The following is a 21,883-nucleotide window of genomic DNA, read 5'->3' as shown; positions in this document are numbered from 1 at the left end:
TTTTTCCCCTAATAAAAAGTCCAAAATTTATAGCCTATTTCGTATTGAATACCAAGTATTTAATGTTATAAATTAACTTCTCAAACTTTGTGAAATTATCCATCTCCATTATTTATTTTTGTTATTCTAGACAATAATGGAGTAAAAAAAAATGATTTAAGAGCAAGTCATACGTAGAACTTGGAAGGGTTTAATCGATGGCTTCTTTTTTTTTTCTTACTTTGTTATTACCTTGAAACACATAATTAAATAAGAGAGATAGATAGACAATTCAAATTAATAAAACTAAAAGCCTAGGATTTAATATGAAGTGTAGCATAAAGTTTTTTTTGGTAAAATGGAAATTTCATTAAAACAAACTAAAGGCTTCTAGCAACAGCAGGAATAGCCCTACTACAAAACACACCCTCCTTGTCCACACTAATAAGATCTAGCAAGTCCACAAGAGGATCTTGATACACATAAAAACAACAATCTTGGAGCACACCTTCCCTAGCTAAAAAGTCAGCACAAAAATTAGCCTCACGATAGCCTCAAAAATATGAAGTGTAGCATAAAGTTATCAAAAATTAATCATGCGAAAATAATATTGTACCAATCAGAATAATATATATATATATATATATATTGAGAAACTACCAATCAGAATAAATAAAGTTATAAAAGATATTATGTTTTTAAATTTTTTTTTTCTTCCTGTTGAGGTATTTGGTAGTTCTATTTACCAAACAAGGCCAAGCTGGAATTTATTTACAGTACAGCCCATTAAACTGGACTTGCCCATGCCTAAAAATATTCCTAGTGATACCAAAGAGAACAGAGAGGATACAATTACTATTAGGGAGACACAACTAATGCAACACAAAAAGCAAAAAAACAAAAAAAATCAACCCAACCCAACATGAATGGTTTTCATGGATTAATGGGTTAGGTTGGGTTGAAATTTTATTTTAAGCTTTGGGTAGTTTATCTGAATCTAACACTTCCCTTACTTGTAAAGGAAAGATACTATTTATAATGTGATCCATGTACGTAGTCATTTGATTTTATCTTATTTTTCTTTATTTGGCCTTATTTATCTCCCCCCTTAACCTTGCTGTTTTCTCAAATGAACATCACATATTTTAGAAAAATTTAATGAAATTTTAGGGACGTGTGAATTTGCTCAATCTTTTATATTGATTCTTAAAAAAATACACATTTTATTTTGGTGTAAGCATTATTCTTACATTAAAATTAAAAAAAAAAAAAAAAAATGGAATTCAAGGCCAACTATTATCTGGATTGAAAACAATAATAATGAAGTAAATCTATGATTTAGAAAACCAAAATTGTCAGGTATCAATGGGGGTAAAAGGTGTTGCCCTGTAAACAACTGCATTTGATCAGGCAATAAAGGCTCCTCAAAGTAAAAAGGAAAAGGTAACTTGTATCATTTTTGAAATAAGAAAGTTAATATAACAACTAAAAACAGGAAAACCAACCTACACTAAAACGCACAAAGTAGATAACTTAAACCTAGAGATACATAAAATTTTCTTTTTAAACAGTATTATGACTTTAACTACATACAATAAAAGCCAAAATCATGGTACAAATCCTCACATAGGCACCTTTTCAGGGCGTATTTTTGTTACTGTGCCTTTGTCAATACCACTTCACCATTTATTCACTTTCTTCATCACTTTCCTGTAGGTTCATATGATTCATATTCCTTTCAAGTGGTGGAAGCCCATCTTCAGAATCGCAAGAGTTCTCATCCTCACTATGAGATGCCACGTCTGTTCCTGTAGCAGCCGAGAGCAAAACATATTCTGAGGTCAGCATAAGTCATTGCCGTGCTAAGCTAAGCGACAATTTTGCATAAATAAAAATTTTCCTCCATTTCATTATGACATACATGATTTAGAGTTCATGTAAGGCTTATGGAAAGGATTATGAGTACAATGGCCTCCAACTGGTCTCTCTAGAGTAATAGGCATTGATAGGTCTCATGGAGATAACATAAATGGAGTACATAGAGAATTGATTTTTTTTTTTTTTTTTTTTTTTTGACAGCCACAAACATATACCTTCCACTTCTGGGAGAACCTTTGGGACCTGACTTTCTTGTGAAAGCCAAGAATTTTGAACCGAAATAATATCAGCACTATTTTCACATTCAGAGTATGCCTTCAGAAGTTCCCTGCATTTAAAAAAAAAAAAAAAAAAAAAAAAAAAAAAAAAGGGTCAAAATTTGAAAAAGAGTTAAAAATTCAACTCTCCAATGAAATGAAATTGCATCATAAATACAGCTGCTGAGACAAATGCAATTTTTCTTCCCAAATCCTCTGGAATCAAAACACCCTGCAATTTCTAGGATCTCCTTCAATCAATTATTCCAGTGGTATTACAGTGACTCATGATTTAGTTACATTTTGAAAGATTAACTTGTGCCATCTTAACTTATTGAAAAGATCTCTTACCGTGTCAATAGAGATTTAAAAATCTTCTTTCTTATTTCTTTCTTTGTTTTTCTTTTCATGTGGCCAACCTTGACATTAATTAGCATGTTAAGGATCCATAGCCGACCCCAATTCTTTGGGACTAAGACTTGGTTATTGTTGTTGTGATTGCAATTCCTATGCTGTAACTAACCTTCTAGAACATAATAATTAATTCATTCACTCCAGCAGGGACCTGAGACCCAACAAACAGATCCTATTAAGATTAAGAACCCAGGTCAAACTCAAATATTAAGAGACAGGCCAGGTCCAGAGGGAAGAAAATATCATCTTAATCCCAACTCAACTAGGTGTTTGAGATATGAGGTTTTGTCTGTTTTACAGTAAAACTTTGTGCAGACAGGCACACTCAGTCAAGTGACCTGAGGTATTAAGAACCCCAGGCAATTAGTTTATGCAATTTAAAATTTTATCATGCAAAAAACTACAAAATAATTTATCCAAAAGAAGAAATTAATTGCAAAGATTTATGTAGGTTCAAGATTATTAGGATTTTTGAAAGATATGTCAGATAGCTGTGTGGTTATACTTTCTGCACTCTTATGATCAATTTATAAAAAAGAAATACATGTTCATTTATGGAGTTGAAGCCCACAACTTCTAAGGGGGATAGGGAGATTCAATAATGATATCTTGGTCATCTTTTAGGGCACGAGGTTAAAAAATTTTAGGCCTGGTCAAGTTAATCTCAAATTACTTGTATAGATGGGCCACACTTCCAATTAATAAGTATCTTCATATTTCAAAAGGAAAAGATAAGTTGATAAATGAACAGAGACACACCTGTTGAGAGATAGGAAAGCATGGCCCCATTTGAACTTGCCAAGCAACAGATTTGCAGTTTCCTCTTCCCCACTGTTAAACCATATAAACAGAATTGTGAGAACACGTTTAAATTCCTCTACTGGAGAACATATTTGATCTTGGGTGCAACAGAATAAGACATGTTCATAACATAGAAGGTAGAGATATCAAGCATACTAGAACAGTGACCCATCAAAATTAGAGATGCTGCTGAAGTAGATTATGTATGACTCAACCTAATTAAAGTTGGAAAAGGAAAAAAATAAAAAAAGAAATTAAGTAAAACTAAAAAGGACTGGGTGTCTTGAAAGTATCAGACAATCGGAGCATTTTCCTTCAGATCTCAGAAAAGTTCCATCAAATGCAAGATTTAATAGCTAATTCCATAGCGGGTGTGCCTTATGGTGGGATCAGTTGTCCCTGAACATTCATAGGCTTAAACATTATTCGGCTTTTAAAGTCTTGTTAAGCTATTCTACCATAGGAGTCTCATTATAGTATCTCTGAACTTTTGGCTACAGGAAACAAATAATAGCAACTTCATATTGCCTCTTACCAAAACTGAAATGAGCCAGTAACCTCATCTCTCAAACAAACAATAATTACTCACATTAGACTATGTATATAATATGTGATAAGAACTCCTTGTCACTGGTTGATACAACAAAACATGCACCAATGTAAAAAGAGAGTTACAAACTTCAGCACGCGTTTAGCACTTTAAGAAAACTGTATAACTTAGGAACAGGTTTGGGTACCAAATGATTAGAGCTGCAGATAATGCCTCCACACAAGATAGTTGACATGGTCTACCATAATTTACCGGATTTGCTGCAACCAGCCACGGTACTGCAATTTCAAGTGATTTGTCAATGTTAAGGGACAATCAAACACAACAATTCCATGACCAATCACAGACATTTCACAAGTGCAAAAAATTCCAAGAAAACAGATACCAGAGACATTTCACAAGTGCAATAAATTATTTAATACATCATCTCTATAAGAAAATTAACCAAAAGTAAAAAATAGTGTAAGAAATTATATGTGCAAAGCCACATTAAAAAAAAAAAAAAAACAAAATTTAAAGAAGAAGAAGAAGAACAAGAGTTGTTTTCAGATTCTGGTGCAAGCAAAATAATCTACTTTCATGTAAAGGTGCCATATATCCTCCTTTGATGGAATACAAGAAAAAAATTGCATTTCCTTGCAGACATGATAACTACAACCATAGGCAAGAATATAATCATCCTATGCCAAGGTGCTTTTAAATTGACATTTGCCATCAACAAAAAATATCAACAACTTCCATTCACTTAAACCATTTAATCAAATTCAAGCCAGTCAACCAGCATACCATCCGTAATTCAACAAAACAAAAGCTTAAATCAAGAAGTCATCAGGTGAAGGAAAGAACCATAATGTCAATCCAAATAAAAAGTAAGCCTCACTCTCTTCAACAGAAAATTCTTTGCTTTAAGGCAATTTGAATTTTAAGGAATGGGGGAACAGGAAAGACAAGAACCAGTCCATACATTACAGATTCTGTAAGTGATCCCACTTTCTCGGTTTTGAATGAGCCTACGGCCATCATATCTCTATCCTATGCCCTTACATATACATGTTTCTCTTCAGGTAAATCAATTGGATCAATATATTAGAAGAACAATCAATGCATTAGTAATCACAGACATTTGCAGGAAAGGGGCCATTTATCAATTTAATGACCAAATTTTTTATAAGTAAAAATTTCATTAAATATAAAAAGTGACTGGCACTAAGGATGTGAATGACCAACTTCTCTAGTTAACAGTCCGGTATAAGAAAAATAATGAATGTTAATAAGTCTGATTCTAGTCAATGTTAAAAATCCAAGTTGTACGTATGGAAATTGCAAAATTCTAATCAACGAAATACAGACAATATTTTTTCCAAGCGTTGACAGGCTTGGAATGATTCATCAGAAGGAATTTTTTTTATTGGTAAGGTACAAACCTTCCTAAAGTTAAAATTTTAGTGCACTCCATTAAAGTTTAAAATATCCCAATGAACTCCTTCCAAACTCCGTACTTTATCATTTGAAATCACATAAAGACAATTTCCACAATCAATGAATTTTGAACCCATGAGTTCATCCTCCACCCATAAATATGAGAGGAGGAAGTGCCATTTTAACCAAGGTTCATTGGCAAAGGAATTTTAATCTCCCTTTTTTTATCAGTAAAAAAATAAATTCATTCTTTTTTCAAAGTTCTTGAGTCAGTCCACAATTCTTTAGATAGAACAAACAGTTATGGAGACTTTCAAACCAACCTTCCTCAATCCTAGCTAGAACCTTGAAGGCCAAATACATTCCTAAGGGTACTGTAAACCACAAGACTCCTGGTACTAAAAAAAGCCTATACTCTGGCAAGAATTCACCTTTGACACAGGCCTAGTGGAGACTGGATCAGTGTAGGGGGATAGACATCAACCACTCAGCTGGGTACCCTCCCAAAGTGAATGAACCTCACCTTCAAGAACTAGTAATTCATAAAGTCTCTGAACACATTAACCATGACACCAAAACCTGGAATACACAACTCTTGAATCAAATCTATGCTTTTGAGGAAGCACGATATATTATCTCCACCCCTATCTCCCTAACAGAAGGTGAAGATAAACTTATCTGGCCTTTATCAAGCAGTGGATTATATGAGGTTGAGAAAGGTAGTCTTAAGTTCAATAATAATGGTAATAGTAGGAGAGGGTTTTGAAAACACCTATAGAAATTAAGAATTCCATGTAGGATCATTGTTTTCCTTTGGAAACTGTTGAACAAAGCCCTGCCTATACAATCATGCTTGGAAAGGGAGAAATATAGGGAGAGATAAAGCACACAGTTTCCTTTTGCAAAGGTATTGTGGCTGGGTACTGATCTTAACCTTAGAACAGTCCCTGAAGCCTTGCAATATCCACTACTGGCTTAGTAATGGCTGCAAAATTTGGAACACTATAAGGAACTCAACCCACTATTTGACATCATTATTGCTATGACTCTGTGGACAACATGGAGATGTAGGAACCAACTCATCTTTGAAGGTAAGGCACTTATGTCTTGTAATATTTTGATTGGCAGGTACAATGCAGCATTTATAAATAAGGAGGAAGTCCACCCAAGTCTGATACACCACAACGTCTTTGATAACAGGTAGATTCAACATGATTGGCAGTTACTGCTATAGCAGGTCATAGTACACACAATACGAGCAGAGGAAGGATTTCCTTTCTAGCCAAGGACAAAGAGGGAAATGAGGTGTTTAAATGATGTCAATCTCGCCAAATCTCAAACACCAGACACACAACACTGTTAGAAGCTAGAGAGGCTATCTACCAAGCTAGCGAGGATTCCAAAGCATGGTGATCCTGACATAGGACAGACACGACATAGGACAGACACATCAAGGAAGCAATAGCAGGGAGAGAGTATGTTCCTTGGAACAATTCTGTATTGTTGGAAGACTTTGATCAATGGAGGGAAGGAATTACCTAGGGCTGTTTTTTGGTGACTGCTACTTTCTAGGGGTCAGTGATGTATTGGGCCAAACCTCAATGTATTTTGTAGACTATATTGAACCACAACTTCCATCCTCAAGGATGTACTACTTAACAAATTAAGTCAATACAGGAATTTAACAAATATACATATTTAACAGCAAGGATGTACACCTCTATTTTAAATAAGATACTATGAATATCCCTGATTAGTGTCTAAATAATATGATCAGCAAGGTAGTATACTATTTAAAGAATGAAGTCCATACAGAGTCGAGGAGCAGCACAACGCAGCTTCACGAAAGGTACATCACTCAAACGTGCCCATGAGCAATCCACAACCGCTAATCCTTTCCTCTTCATTAAGCTATGATCTTCTCTAGAGACGCATTTTGTACCAACTGGACTGGATATCCCAAAAAAAAAAAAAAAAAAAGAAGAGGAATTTAAATGTTCAATATACAAATATAAAATATAAATTTATAGTATATTGATTAGATTTCAACCTACAAACTACCTCACCCACCCATCCCTTTGCCACGTAAGCCATAAGGAATGCAGCAACATCCAATTTCATTTAAGAAGTATCATCTTTTTCTTTTCTTTTTTTGATTGGAAATTTAAGAGGTATCATCTACTTAACACAAGTAATAGGTTGCCTACAGATTTACATTCAAATAATGAATTGTAAGTGTCTCTCCCTTACGCTTGGCAGTTGGCACACAACCAAACATTTACAGCCCCATTAACTTGCCCACCTTTCCTGGCCCAAAAATCAAACCAAATAGACGCTTCTGATCATTGAGGAAATTCATTCTTTTGAGCTCCTTGGGAAAAGGGGGGCAGTATTAAGAAGTAGCATTTGAGCTAAAACTCATTGACAACATCACAGATCTCCATATTAACATAACAAGGATAAAATTTGGATTCATTCAATAAAATAATTTAACACCAGACAAATTTTTTGATAAGTAACACCACAGAAAAATTAAGGAAAAGGAAAGTAATCCGTAAGTACCTTAAAACAATTCCCCCAAAACCATTATTCACACGCAACTCCTGCAAGAATTTTTTTAAATGTCAGGATTACTGACATGTGATAGCGTCTCTATATCATGACAGAATGTGATGTTAATAAAAATACTATATTAAGCAAATAATTAGCTGAAGCAAATGAATCTCAGCTTGAACAAAAGTTTGGTTTCCAAATCTCAAGTAAGCACGAATCCATTGTATTTAAAAACATTGCTTTTTGGAAATTAGTTTAAGATTCAGAACTACCATTGAATGTTCCAACTGCCTAAGATATTTTGGTAAATCAGTTTTTAGTCCTTTAAATCTATGAACAATTTTTTTCCTTTTGTTTTCCAGATGTCATCAAATTGATTTCATATGAGAAATCCCAAATCTTCTCTAACCACAAGAAAATCCTTTCATAATTCATCTCTCCAAGGACTCAACTTCTATAGGTTATGCATACAAGGCTCCTGCTTTTGCAAGGTCTATAAGAGGTGATTAGGCAACCTTACCACAACTTTGGAGAGGTTGATTCTCTTACTCGAACCCTCGACACATTGCTTGAGCGGATGGCACTTGCCATTGCACCAATGTCTAACCTCTTCCCTATATATGAAAATTCCATATCTCATTTTAAAAGACTCAAGACTTACTTTGCTATACCTCTTAGGAGTTAGGAGTCTAAGTTTAATTGGCCAATAGAACTTAATCAAGAATAAATTTCAACTCATGATATTCTCATTTTCTACCAAACACAATAAAATAAATGAAAAGGTAAAATACTTTAAAATGATGTTAGAGACCAAAAGCCAACCCTCATGCCTAGATAGAATCAACAGTAAGGAATAATTACATTCCAGTTAACATAAGACAGATGTAAATTTGCATGAGCAAAACATGAATAGAGACAAAATGTGAACCAGAGACTTTCTTTTAACAAGCCGAATCTTGAAAGCTTCCGTCCCGTGCACCTTTTTGCATCGCACTGCCCAAAATCCTGAACCAACAACATAACACGGCTTAATCTCATTGTCGCAAAACTCCATACGATTCAAATGTGACAGAGTTTCAGATCCTAAAAAACAGCATTGATCTTCCCCATAATAAATTTCAAATAAATTTTTTTTCATAGAAACGAATTAGAGGTAAAGGGGTTTTGAGAGACCGAGAGAGGGAGGCGGGGGGATATTATCATTGAAACTTCGTTAAAAACGCTAAAAATCCAAGCAAAATACATAGGCATAGCAGTGGACCAAGAGGAAGGGCAAGTGCAACAACACAGACAAACAAAGGAGCCATCCGGCAAAATGATGTCAATCCCCCACTGTGTGTAGCCCACAAGATGGTACTAAGATTTCACCCACCCCAGCATTCAGTCAAATACAAATTGATCCAATAACAGTTATAGCCAAAATATAATTACTCAAAAACAATATTTTTTATATGAGCCAATGAGTTTTAGCTCAAATAAAACTTTGTTCTCCCATAAGAATGAATGGAGGATGAGGTCACATGTTCAAAACTCACTGGCTGCATGTGGTAAAATTCGTACCCAATACACAATGCTATCATAGTAGAGAAAAAGGCCAAACACAAAATGCAGCTCAGTTTACAATGGATAGTATACAGAGCACAGAACAAATCAAAATAAAAGAAAATTTAAGGTGGTGAAAAGAAATTATGCATACCCACATAGCAAGTTGGATTGTCGGACCTGCTGGCTCCTCTTCAGGTACTGCAACAGCAGAAAAGTTATCAGAGTCCCAATATCAATGACAGTCACAGCGGCAATATATCAAACACCTTTCAAACTCAATTTTTAAAACCTAAGATAAAACCAAAAAAAAAAAAAACCAAATTATTAAATTGTAACCTTGATTAGATGGCAGAGACTCGTCCTCCCTGAAAAAGAATGGGCAAAGTGAGAAATAGGAAACTCAAAGCTAGAAATAAAACCAATAAAAGAAAAGAAAAGAGAGAGAGAGAGAGAGTGGGAATGAAAAGGAATAACCGTTGAAGTTGATGGGTTCGGCTAGATTGGCCCCTGTGGGAGTGGAGGTTTTTGTTCCGGCTGGTCTTGTTGTTGCGGCCCATGTTTATGTTTTGTGAAGAAGAATAAGAGGAAATGAGCGAAGCTCGATCACTGAGAATAACCCTGCTTTCAGAGTTGACAACGGTGACTGTGGCTGTGGCGGTGGCGTGTGCTTTCTTGGCTTACATTCGCTTGGTTTATATAGGTTACCCACTTTTCGGTGGAATTAAAAATAAAATAAAATAAAAATTACACAACATTTTCACAACAAATCATAAATGGCTAGTTATTACTGGTTATTATTATTAGACCAAAAAAGTAATTTTAATGTTAGATTCAAATTTAAACCTATAACAACTAATTACCTGTGTTTTGTTGTGAAAAATGTTATAAAAATATTATAAATGTAACATCTCTCAAAAAAAAATATTACCAGAGTTTACCCTCTGTTTGAAGCTTGGGGAATTTTCCTATAAATTAATGCGTGTGGGACGGAAAATTACATATATGCAAAGGAATGGTCAGATGATCAAAGGGGTTTACACATCCTCGTTTGTTAAAAAAAAAAAATTTTGATGGTCAACCCAATATTTCATAGTCAACTCAAAATGATGGTTTACACATCCTCTGTTTAAAACTTGCTATTGTTGTACTATTTCACTATTAGGTGACACATACATTAGAACTAGGCTTCAATTGTGATTTCTTTATTAGATATCCATTAAGAATATGTAAATATTGGTAATCTTTGTGACCAACATTTTCAGAGTTACATGGCTACTTGAACAAATTAGATTTTTGCATCATGAAAGTTGTACTATATTAAAAACTCAAATTCCAAAAATGAAATAAAGAGGGTCAAATTTCACAATGATAATTTTATTTTTTATTTGAATGCAATTACATTAGCTTTTGACTCCATATGAAAGTCTTCTAAACCAAGTTGAGTAAAACCTCATCACTTTCACAACATGCCACTTTGAGATTTGTGAATGTATTATGAAAATATTGTAAACATAGCATTTCTTTAAAAAAAATCTTGTCTTTTTTACCAAGTTAATAAACTTCTTTTTTATGGCTTAATTAATTCAAACCTTAACTAATTATTCCAAGGAATAGAATCCAATGATTTATTCTTTGAACGCATTTTAATCAAGAAAAGCTTTCTATTCCTTTTTTTTTTTTTACAATCACTTCTATGGCTTGGTCATTGCTCAAAAGTATGTCACATGTTTCTCAGTATGCATCCATAGAAAAAACTAACCAAAGAATGATATAATCAAAGAACATTTTTTTTTCCTTTGCAATTACTAGGATGAACTTGTGATGATTGCTTTAACCACTATACTTATAGGACCATGATGATCTCACATCCTGTACACACCATTCACAAAATGTAGACATCAGGTGGAAGATATTGACACTTGATGTCTACACTTTGTGAGTGGTGCGTGTGTAGTGTTGACATCGAGAGAGAAATAATTTTCCATACATATATTGACCTTCCAATCTCAGGTTAATTCCCATTTCCACCAGTTCTCTGCAGAATACAGACCAAAAATTCTAGCTCCAAACCCTCGCTATCTAGACAACACTTCACTAATCATGTCTTCAAACTTTGCATGGAGAACCCATTCACACAGGAGACAGGTAAAACAAAATTCCCACCATAAATTTGGTGTCGACTATTATGAGTCATATAGTACCAGTTAACATGACCTAGTTTGGAGGTGGTTTTACAATCAAAGAAGTTAAATAGACATTTGTTGATAGTATAGGATGTCAGTTTTCTCATGTCAGCTTCCTCATAAGGAGAAACAATTTCTGATCAAGCTCAAACCCACCACAATGGGACGGATCACCTTTCAGCATCAACTGGAGCCCACCAAATGAAACATATATATCCCTGAAACCAAATATGAAATCCAAAATTAGATGATTAGAATGAACACCCCCCCCCCCCAAAAAAAAAAAAATCATATGGAAATGTTGTTTTGATTAGATGATTATCTGATAAAAAGAGCTCTGTAGGGGACAAATATTCATTGCAAATATAGCAAGGAGAATACATAGATCTGGACCATTCATCTTGTTTGATACCCACATGAGCCCGTGTGGGTGTCAAACAAGATGTATTCACAACCAGTCCATGACAATTGCAGTGGACATGTGGAGTCAAACAAGATGTACTCCCCAGATACTGCATACCTTTATACTTAAACAAGAAAATGGAGTCAGACAACATAGACATGGGAGCTATTAGGTCCTTGCCAAATGTGTACTGGTGGAGGTTGATTTGGCACCCTAACAGAATCTCAAAACATGCATTCATTTGTTGGCTGGCCATTCGTGACAGTTTGAGTACACGTTACAGGTTATTAAGTTGGGGTTATAAGGTGATACTCTGTGTGTTCTATAGAAGATGTATTGAGAGTAGGGATCACTTGTTCTTTAGTGTAAATTTTCAAAGAGACTATGATATCATATTTAAGATCTATGTTTGATCATATTGAAGAGGCATTCCTAGGAAGATATTCTGCAATCAGGTGTGAGTTCTTTAACAGTAACAAGAGGGTGGCATGGGCTGCATCAATTTACCATGTATGGCTTCATAGAAATGCTTCTACAATGGTGCTTTGAGGACTAAAGAAAGTGTGCTTCAACCTATTAAGAGGTTTCGAGGGTATTTTAGTCATTTTAGTGATTTCGAGGTTTTTTTTAGTAATTTTTGAGATTTAGGGGTATATCAGTCATTTTAGAGGTTTTAAGGGTATTTTGGTTGTTTTAGAGGTTTTTGGGTATTCTGGGCCATTTTAGAGCTTTTGGGATTTTAGAGGTTTTGGAGATATTGTGGTCATTTTGGAGGTTTTAGGGCTTGGTCTTCTTTAGAGGTTTTGGGGGAGTATTTTAGTGGTTTCTTGGTTAGTCATTCTCATGAGTAAGTAAATGAACCAAAATTCTTAATGTTCACATTATGGTAAGGTGACCTTGATGGGATGCACATCACCGCAAACCAAATGCCCCTTAAATGGGAAGAAAAAACAAAGGTTTGCTGATGTAAAAATTATAAATTTACATAACAAAACAAAGCACTGTGTAGTGTGGGGATTCCCTGTTCGGTTTTTAAGGGCAAAAAGGATGTCGTTGAGTTGCCGGTGGTATTTTCAGTTGTATGTGACTGCTTGTGTAAACTTGTTTGTGCTCAATAATATCTTGCTTAATCTTTAAAAAAATAAAAAATAAAATAAAAAACACTACTACAGTAATTCCAAAAGAAACATAAAAAAAGGATACATAAAAAGAGTGGTTGAAAATCATGTGTACATACACTGTTACCCCAGGACCTGAACTTCCATCTAAAGTTTTAGCTTCAGGTTCATCTGAAATCTTATAAAGTTTCCCATGCATGATGTATTCAAACTTGTCTGCAAGTGACTTCTGCCCACCCTGGGAAAGGAGTTCAAAACACAGGCAACATTAAAGATTTTAATCATATAAAGAGCATAACAGTCAAAAACAAAGTCAGAAAGTATTCAACATACACCTACCCAAGATTAGGGGTGAATGATATGAAAGATTAAAGAACGCAAAAAATTCCCATAAAAAAAAAAAAGCATCAGTCAAAATCAAACATCGAGAGAGCAGGAAACACCAGATTATCATTAGCTTCTATCCACAATCATTATATCATTATTATTACAGTAGGTGATCAAGCAAATCCTGGCCATTCAACAAAAAGCCAAATGCAAGTCCTGAGATATACAATTTTTTTCAAATTTGACACAAGCTACAGTTATGGGCAGGTCTAGATGTAGATATTTCTCAGATGGAAAAATAGATACTAAAGTAAGAAGTTGTGCTCTAGAACTGCATTTATATTTACTGGAGGACCACAGACCAACGTTCATACAGTTTTTTGATGGGTGCAGTCCTCAACAAATTTTGAGAAATAACAATAAGCTTCTAAACAAATGGCTTTCAGGCAATACTTATCACAAAATTGGCACATTTTGAAAGTTCTACACTACTAGAAATACAAATTATCAATGCCAGGACATGCGACAGAGCATCTATGCAGGTGGCGAATTTTCATCTTAGGGTTTTTTTTTTTTTTTTTTAATCAATGACCATATAAAATTTAAAGAGTTCTGAGAGATTTAAACAAAAAATTGGAGCTCAGTCAAAAAGACTTAAATATCTGCAAAGTCAAGATGATTGAATAATCTAATTGCTTCATCAGAGACTCATCATGAAAATTCCTATTTAGGCCATATATCCCTTTTATGGCATAATTGCTTCAAGTTTCCATCCATATGCCAAGAATTAAAGACAGAAAAAACTTTTGGAGGGGGAACCAAATACAGAGTCTAAGAAACTGAGTTCGCTTCTTCCAATAATCTTGAACCTGATATTTTCAGATAATTACATAAATTACTTAGGGATGCAACCCTGGTTGGTCTGGGTTGGAGGTAACCCAGGCTCAACCCAAGGTTTTCAACTTTAAGCCCTAACCCAGCACAATCTGACCTTTAACCCATACCAGCTTGACTCAAAAAAATTGGGCTCTAATTAGCTTGTAAACCAGGTTAAAACGTTTTAAAAACGGTTAGGTTTACATTGGTCAGGGCAAAAGTTCCAAGTTCAAAAAAGCTTATTCAGAAGAAAATGTCAGAGAAAGGCTGCAAACCTTAACATCAATACAGTGAATTATTAAGAAGGAATGTACTTTATTTTGGCTGCTAGAAGGAGACATTCAAATCTTCGATTAAGGTAGCAGGTATTTACAAAGACTGAACAAAATGTGGATCAAAATGAATTCTTATGAATTCCTCCACCATCTTATACCATTCGATCACTTACGGAACTTAAAGGCAACAACTTCAGATGATATTCTAAACCCTATTACTTCCCAGAAACTCAAATAGCAAAAGAATCAATGATCTTCTAGGAGCTATTACTTACCAGAAACTCTCTCTTTTTAATAAGTAATGGAAATTTTATTCAAATCGTAATAAAAGAGTCACCCAAGTATATAGGATGTACACAACTGGGAACCAAAACAATCAGGCACACAAATTACAATCATCCATCCAATCATAAATTGAAGAAACAGAATGACTTCCTACAATTGACATCCATTCTAACAGTGTTTTAAAAAAGAAACTTTTCAGGTGTGCTATTGACCTTTCAAAATCCTCAAAACTCCGGTAATTTCTCTCCTGCCAAATGCACCACATCAAGCAATGAGAAGCTGCCAACCAGATAACAACCAAACTTTCATTGCCAGCATGCTAGAAGTTCAACCACAGTTTTCAGTATTACCCAATGAATTCCAAACAAGGTGAACACCATAGACCATAGCTCGAAGACAATAGGTTATAGGACAATGTAATAAAAGATGGTTTGCTGATTCCCCACATCTTTTACACATATAGCACCAATCTAGGATCCACACTCTCCTCTTGTATAGATTATCAATCATCAAAATGTTCCCCAAATTCGCGGTCCAAACAAAGAACACAACTCTAGAAGGGACCTTTGGCTTCCAAATGCTCCTCCAAGGAAAAAATTGATCACAAGCACCCGTCAAGGCCTGATAATAGCTACACACCTCAAAGCCCCTTCTCTTAGAAGGTATCCAACAGATCTCACCTCCCCAATACCCCTCAAAGAGACTCCATATGTAATATCCATAAAATTAAACAGAGATTCCATCTCCCAATCTTGAACAGCAAGCAAGAATTTCATATCCCAATAAAGAACCCCATTGGGGAGCTTCATGAGATAAACCATATAATGCTCCTTATCATTACTGATTCTGAATAATTCCAGAAAACAAAAACTCAGAGGACTATCCCCACACTAGACATCATGCCAAAATTTCACTCTTGACACATCTCCAATCTCAAACCGATAACTAAAAGCTTTTTGTCTTTTAAAGCATCAATTAATTACAGGTAACTAAAAGATTAATGGCTCTAGAGTTTGTTAAAGCATCAATTGCAGATTAGAGAAAGCATCACTGCATATAGGAGCTTCAACTTAAATTATTAATCTTCAACAATTGAGGTTTACAAGAAAGAAAAAAATTCATTCTCAAGAAAATATACAAATAAATAAGTAATGATTCAATGAGTTGTGGTTCGTACTATACTCAACATCTGCAACCCAAAGAAAAGGGCCTAATATACCATAAGAGAAAAAGATTACCTCCAAACTTAGTGTGGTAGATAATGCCACCAAAAATCTCTCTTCTTTATCAATAGGATAAATCTCTGTATTCACATCTAGTTGCATGAACATGTCACACTTCTCACTCCGTGCTTCAATTCGAGTAACTACATAAAGATATATACAAAACTATAAACTTAAAATGCCAACAGAACAATCAAGTTTTTTTCTTTTCTTTTTTTAATGATAAAGAATAACAATCAAGTATAGTTAAGAAAATTTAAGTGATCATTTTGATTCTGTCTAGCTTAACAAGGAGGACTGCATAAACAAGTCATAGAATCTTGTAAAAAAGTAACAAATAGGTTTCAAAAGTAATGATACCACAAAATAATAAAATATACACAACAACTTATTTTAAAAGGCTAATATGTCACAACCCAAAAAACTTGACTAGTGCACATGTCCTTTTAGCAATTACAGCATTCTAATTTGCAAGTTGCAAAATTCCAGTACAGATTTAGTGAACTTCTTTTTGACAGGACCTTCTAAAAAAGACTCATTATCAACACACTGCCAAAACAACCTTCATATCAAATAAACACTTTCCCACATTTTGTGCCACTTAGACTTTTTTACTTTACGCCTTAAAGGACTCCAAAACCTTCCTTAATGTACACTCTTCCCCGTCAGTAACAGCTGCAATTCATGCAGTTTATTCATTCACAGCAAGGTGCTATTTCATGTTAACTGCAAACTGCCCACTGTGACTGTTATTGTTTCCTGCGGAAACTACTGATTTGTTCCTGGTGGCAACCACTAGAGTATTGCACAATAATTTAAGGTCATAGCTTATTTACCTTGCAGTGACTTAGGACACATGATGATTGCTCAAAGCATCTGTATCTATAGAATTTGATGAAGATAGACTTAAGTTTCACTTTTGCCTGATAGTTTTAGAACCTACCAAGCCCACTGACAATGGAAACTGACTTAACACGGGGTGTCCATTTCATAATTGAAGGTTACTGCCCAAGCAAATTCAGTTTTGCAAGATGACTTGTCTGGCTTCGACAAGGAGACACACATGCACATACACAAACATGTATATATATGTACTTATACATAAATAAATAAACATGTACATATATATATATATATATATATGTATATAACAATATACATTAGTCGAGTCACTGCTGAAAAAAACAATTGACAATTGATACAATCATAAAGAGAGAAAGGCAACCTTGGTAACAAAGGGGAAAAAATAAAGTTGCTTCCCCTGTATTTAGTGGGTATTGCAACTTTTTAAATATTTTAATATAAAATATATTGAAATCATGTTTTATTAAGCACACAGCAAAAGCAAGAAACAAAGATGATCAAGAACTAACTGCATATATACTTTGGTGAACAAGCAGTCGAGCACCAAGATTCCAGAAGCATACCTTTATCATATTTTTTGCCGTCTGGATTCACGCGCTGCACCTTAAAAATATCATCAAAAATGAGCTCACCCATCCTTACTAAAAATCTGTTTGTCAACAGCAAATGTACACACCTGCACAATTGTTTGTCATAGTCAGGGCCGGCCCTTCCCTTAGGCGAGTTAGCCAATTGCCACAAAACAATCACAAATCAAAAAACTCAAAACCCTAAAAATTTTACCTTTCTCTCTAGTCTCTGCTCTCCGCCTCTCTCTAGTCTCCAGTCTCCACTGTTCAGTCTGTCCTCAGCCTCTCTCTGATTCTCTGCTCTCCGCCTCTCTCAAGTCTCAACTGCTCACCTCACCGTATCAGGTTCTGAGGTTCAGGAATCAGGTATAAAATTATAAATATTTGGGCTTTTATTTGTTAAGAACTTAAGATAACTTTATTTATTTGGGCCCTCCCTGTCCCTGGCTGCTTTTGTAACTTTGTTTATCACTTATCAGTTTATCATTATGGCTGCCTGGACCCTCCCTGGACTGGGCGTTAAGTTTGGGCCTTCAAGTTTTTTTTTGTTTTTCTTAAAGCCTGCAATTTTTTTTTTTTTTTTTTGGTTATAAATAGGATTTGTTTTGTGTTTTTTTTTTTTGTGGGCGGGTCTTATTAATAAGTCTTGTGTCAGTGTTATGGCTGTGCTTAAATTTTTGTTATGCGTGCTTAATTTTTTTTTAATTTATGCAGGTTGAGATTGCTAAAAATTTATTATTGTTCAGTGAAACTACAACAATACTTCTTATATAAATCATGTTCTATTTCTCATTTGCTCTACACTTAAAAGTTATTTTTTATTTTAGTCTTTATAAATATATTGTTTAAATGTTTACTAGAAAATATGCATCTGGATATGAAAAACGTAAAAAAAGAAAAAAAAAGAAGAAAAATTAATTGAGTCTCAAAAAGGATCAATGGATAAATTTGTTATTAGTAATAAACAAAATATAACACAAAATTTAGATGAAAATATCACAAATGAGCAAGAAACTCACCAAAATAATTTAGAAGAAAATGATGTTCAATTTTGCAATATAACAAATCTTAATAATGAACTTCAAAATAATTTAGAAGAAAATGAAAATAATGATGAAAAATATAATATAAAAATATTAAATAAACACTAATTTAATTAATATATAAGTATAAAAAATGCCTCATTTTTAATTCTCGCCTTAGGCCCCAAAATGTCTAAGGCCGCCTCTGTTTCCCTCTCATCCTCTCTCTGCCTCAACCCACGTCACACCATGCTCTATGGCTGACCACCAAGCTCTCCTTCTAAACCTCCATGGCTGGAGCTTTTCAAGCTCATCACCTCCAACCAAGCACACAAATTACAATCACCCATCAAATCATAAATTGAATAAATAGAATGACTTCCTATGATTGACATCCATTCTAATGGTGTTTTAAAAAAGAAACTTATCAGGTGTGCTATTGTCCTTTCAAAATCCTCAAAACTCCGATTAGTTCTCTCCCACCAAATGCACCACATTAAGCAATGAGAAGCTGCCAACCGAATAACAACCAAACTTTCATTGCCAGCATGCTAGAAGTTCAACCACAATTTTCAGTATTACCCAATGAATTCCAAACAAGGTGAACACCATATACCATAGCTCAAAGACTGTAGGTTATAGGACAATGTAATAAAATGATTCCCCACATCTTTTACCCATATAGCACCAATCTAGGATCCACACTCTCCTGTTGTATAGATTATCAATCATCAAAATGTTCCCCAAATTTGCGGTCCAAACAAAGAACACAATTCTAGAAGGGACCTTTGGTTTCCAAATGCTCCTCCAAGGAAAAGACTGATCACAAGCAACCGTCAAGGCTTGACACATATATATTTTAAAAATACAAGAAAATTATTTTTTCATTATATTCCCAAAAACAAAATTTTGAAAATAGAAAACAAAAACTGTTACCAAACATAACCTTAATTTTCTCAAAATACAAAATAGTATTTCTCATAAAATGATAAAATCATTCACAAAAACAACCCTAATTTGATTTTAGTAACTTGACAAAACCATTATCCAAGTAACTCAACAAAACTGTTCATTATTCACACTTTTTATATAGATATAGATATAAATAGAAATGAGTTAATAGTAATGTTTTTATAAAAGATATTTCCATTACTTTCCATCCAACACGCAGTCAAACTTACTATCTATTGCATTAATTTCCTTTCAAACATATAAACAATAATGAGATCAATATTTACTTCTATTATTTATATTCTATACATTGTTAAAGTTTTCATATTAAGCCTTGAAGGCTGAAACTATGACCAAACTCTAACTAAGCAAGAGTGATGCAGGACAACCTAGGCTTCCCACCTAGATTAGTCCCACCGTAAAACCTTAAGCTTCCCACCTAAGGTGTTTGGAATTACCACCAAACAAATCAATGAAAATAATCTCAATAAATAATAATAATCTGTAAAATACAAAAGGAACCGTCTGGAGCTTTATATACAGCTTCCAGGAATCATAATGATAAAGATAAACTCTCCTAAACAAATCCTAAACAATCTCAAATACTAGTACGATAATCCTAACAATCTCAAATACTAATCCAATACTAAAGATAAACCCAAATAAAGATAACATAAATGATAAAGATAATCTCCACAGATGTGTCATCGTGTGGTGTCCGCACCAACTCCCCTGGGGTGGGAGAAACTCGACCTCGTCGAGTAAAGCTCATAAGGATCAAGTGACATCAGAACAAACTCCATCAAGCCACAAGCTCACTGGATCAGCATGGCGCCTCCGTCGACGCTCATATGTGCGAGTGATAGGAGGTAGAGATGAGGTGGTAGCAAGTGTATCCAAGTAAGCCTCCAAAAGAGCAGGATCAAGCTGCTGCAACTCCTCTCTGGTGATCCATGTACAGTCAGAATCAGGCCGTCCTCGCCAACGAACCAAGAAGCGCTGAACTGTTCCATCCCTAGTGAAAAGAGACTGCTCATCCAAAATAACATCAATAATATCTTTATGTGCCTTTTGGAAACAAGATGGTGTAGGGCTAGGGATAGGGTTAGCCAAAGAAGAAGAGAGAGGATCATCAAAAGGGTCATAGGGAATAACTGCTGGACCTTTAAAAGCAAGTAAATCAGCAATATTAAAAGTAGAACTAATACCATAATCTGAAGGTATATCAATCACATAAGCATTAGGTCCAAGTTTCTTTAATACCTTGAATGGGCCAGCACTGCGGGCCTGCAGTTTCTTAACGGTTCCTGAAGGATACCGTTCAGGCCTGATACGAATCATAACATAATCTCCTACATCAAAGTCTAACTGACGTCGATGTAAATCAGCCTGAGTCTTATACTTAAGATTACTAGCATGAATTCGTTTGTTGATCTCTTTATGCAGCTCATGCATGTGACTAGCAAACTCTACTGCAGACACAGAAACCCTATCATGTGAGGACATTGGGAGAAGGTCTAAAGGTCTCCTAGGTGTATAACCATGAACAACTTCAAATGGGCTCATACCTGTGGACCTATTGATTGAGTTATTGTAAGCAAATTGGGCTATAGGAAGTATAGATTCCCAAGTCTTACCATTCTCACCTATGAGACACCTTAAAAGATTTCCTAGACTCCTATTGACAACCTCAGTTTGACTATCAGTTTGAGGATGGTATGCTGTGGAGAATTTCAACTTTGTTCCCATCATGTGCCAAAGGGTCTTCCAAAAATAGCTCATGAATTTAACATCCCTATCTGACACAATTGATTTAGGCAACCCATACAACTTAACAATCTCATCAAAGAAAATCTTGGCAACCTTGGATGCATCAGAAGTCTTAGAGCATGGAAGAAAGTGAGCCATCTTAGAGAACCGGTCTACCACTACAAGGATGGAATCAAACTTCCTAAGGGTACGGGGAAGACCTAGTATAAAGTCCATGCTGATATCCTCCCAAGGACGGTATGGAACTGGTAAAGGAGTGTAAAGGCCAGTATTTTGCTTGCAATGCTTAGCCAGTTGACATTGACGACATTGACCAATTATTTTGGCAACATCCCTCTTAAGGCTTGGCCAATAGAACTGCCTCTCTACCTCTTCAATTGTCTTATCACGTCCAAAATGTCCTGAAAGTCCTCCCGCGTGTACTTCCCAAACCAAAAAGTCTCTAACTGATGTGCGGGGGATACAAAGCTTATTGGCTTTAAACAAGTAGCCATCTCGGAGGATAAAATCATCAACAACCTGAAGATGCTCAGTCTTGAGTGTAGTGTACACTTCTCCAAAATCTGGGCAAGATTCATACTCTTCTTGCAACTTCTCAAACCCTATGACTTTTGTGCTCAT

At 34.9% G+C, this 21,883-nt stretch overlaps 2 protein-coding genes across 4 annotated transcripts; both read right to left on the bottom strand.

The window, feature by feature from the left end:
* Nucleotides 1-1,380: 1,380 nt before the first annotated feature.
* Nucleotides 1,381-10,076, bottom strand: LOC115950525 (ribosome biogenesis protein TSR3 homolog). Of its 2 annotated transcripts, XM_031067713.1 has the most exons (10): nt 9,871-10,076; nt 9,733-9,761; nt 9,548-9,594; nt 8,791-8,856; nt 7,861-7,901; nt 7,112-7,248; nt 4,067-4,157; nt 3,288-3,359; nt 2,073-2,185; nt 1,381-1,787 (listed from the first exon to the last, which is right to left on the bottom strand). In XM_031067713.1, exons 1-10 carry the CDS (start codon nt 9,951-9,953, stop codon nt 1,666-1,668), a joined length of 801 nt encoding a protein of 266 aa, XP_030923573.1. In that variant the 5' UTR covers nt 9,954-10,076; the 3' UTR covers nt 1,381-1,665. The 2 variants fall into 2 exon arrangements, with proteins under 2 accessions (XP_030923573.1, XP_030923574.1); XM_031067714.1 differs by lacking the exons at nt 8,791-8,856; nt 9,548-9,594; nt 9,733-9,761; nt 9,871-10,076 and adding an exon at nt 8,372-8,779.
* Nucleotides 10,077-11,364: 1,288 nt separating this feature from the next.
* LOC115993648 (DNA-directed RNA polymerases II, IV and V subunit 8B-like) lies at nt 11,365-17,937 on the bottom strand. Of its 2 annotated transcripts, none has more exons than XM_031117594.1 (5): nt 17,734-17,937; nt 17,514-17,626; nt 16,102-16,229; nt 13,220-13,338; nt 11,365-11,797 (listed from the first exon to the last, which is right to left on the bottom strand). In XM_031117594.1, exons 2-5 carry the CDS (start codon nt 17,584-17,586, stop codon nt 11,683-11,685), a joined length of 435 nt encoding a protein of 144 aa, XP_030973454.1. In that variant the 5' UTR covers nt 17,587-17,626; nt 17,734-17,937; the 3' UTR covers nt 11,365-11,682. The 2 variants fall into 2 exon arrangements, with proteins under 2 accessions (XP_030973454.1, XP_030973455.1); XM_031117595.1 differs by having other exon boundaries at nt 17,514-17,629; nt 17,761-17,937.
* Nucleotides 17,938-21,883: the final 3,946 nt, after the last annotated feature.

The sequence above is a fragment of the Quercus lobata genome, chromosome 6 (genome assembly GCF_001633185.2).
Source record: "Quercus lobata isolate SW786 chromosome 6, ValleyOak3.0 Primary Assembly, whole genome shotgun sequence".
NCBI classification, from domain to species: Eukaryota; Viridiplantae; Streptophyta; class Magnoliopsida; order Fagales; family Fagaceae; genus Quercus; species Quercus lobata.
This window is presented reverse-complemented; position numbering and strand designations above follow the sequence as displayed.

Excerpts from the sequence above, each read along its gene's own strand:
- LOC115993648 (XM_031117594.1), bottom strand. The coding sequence starts at position 17,586 with ATGGGTGAGCTCATTTTTGATGATATTTTTAAGGTGCAGCGCGTGAAT. Across the intron at positions 13,339-16,101 it reads CTACCACACTAAGTTTGGAG|GGTGGGCAGAAGTCACTTGC; the intron begins GTAATCTTTTTC and ends CTCCTTTCCCAG. Across the intron at positions 11,798-13,219 it reads TCAGGTCCTGGGGTAACAGT|GGATATATATGTTTCATTTG; the intron begins GTATGTACACAT and ends ATTTGGTTTCAG.
- LOC115950525 (XM_031067713.1), bottom strand. The coding sequence starts at position 9,953 with ATGGGCCGCAACAACAAGACCAGCCGGAACAAAAACCTCCACTCCCAC. Across the intron at positions 7,249-7,860 it reads TTTGGGGGAATTGTTTTAAG|TCCAGTTGGTACAAAATGCG; the intron begins GTACTTACGGAT and ends TGGGATATCCAG. Across the intron at positions 1,788-2,072 it reads GGTTCTCCCAGAAGTGGAAG|GAACAGACGTGGCATCTCAT; the intron begins GTATATGTTTGT and ends CGGCTGCTACAG.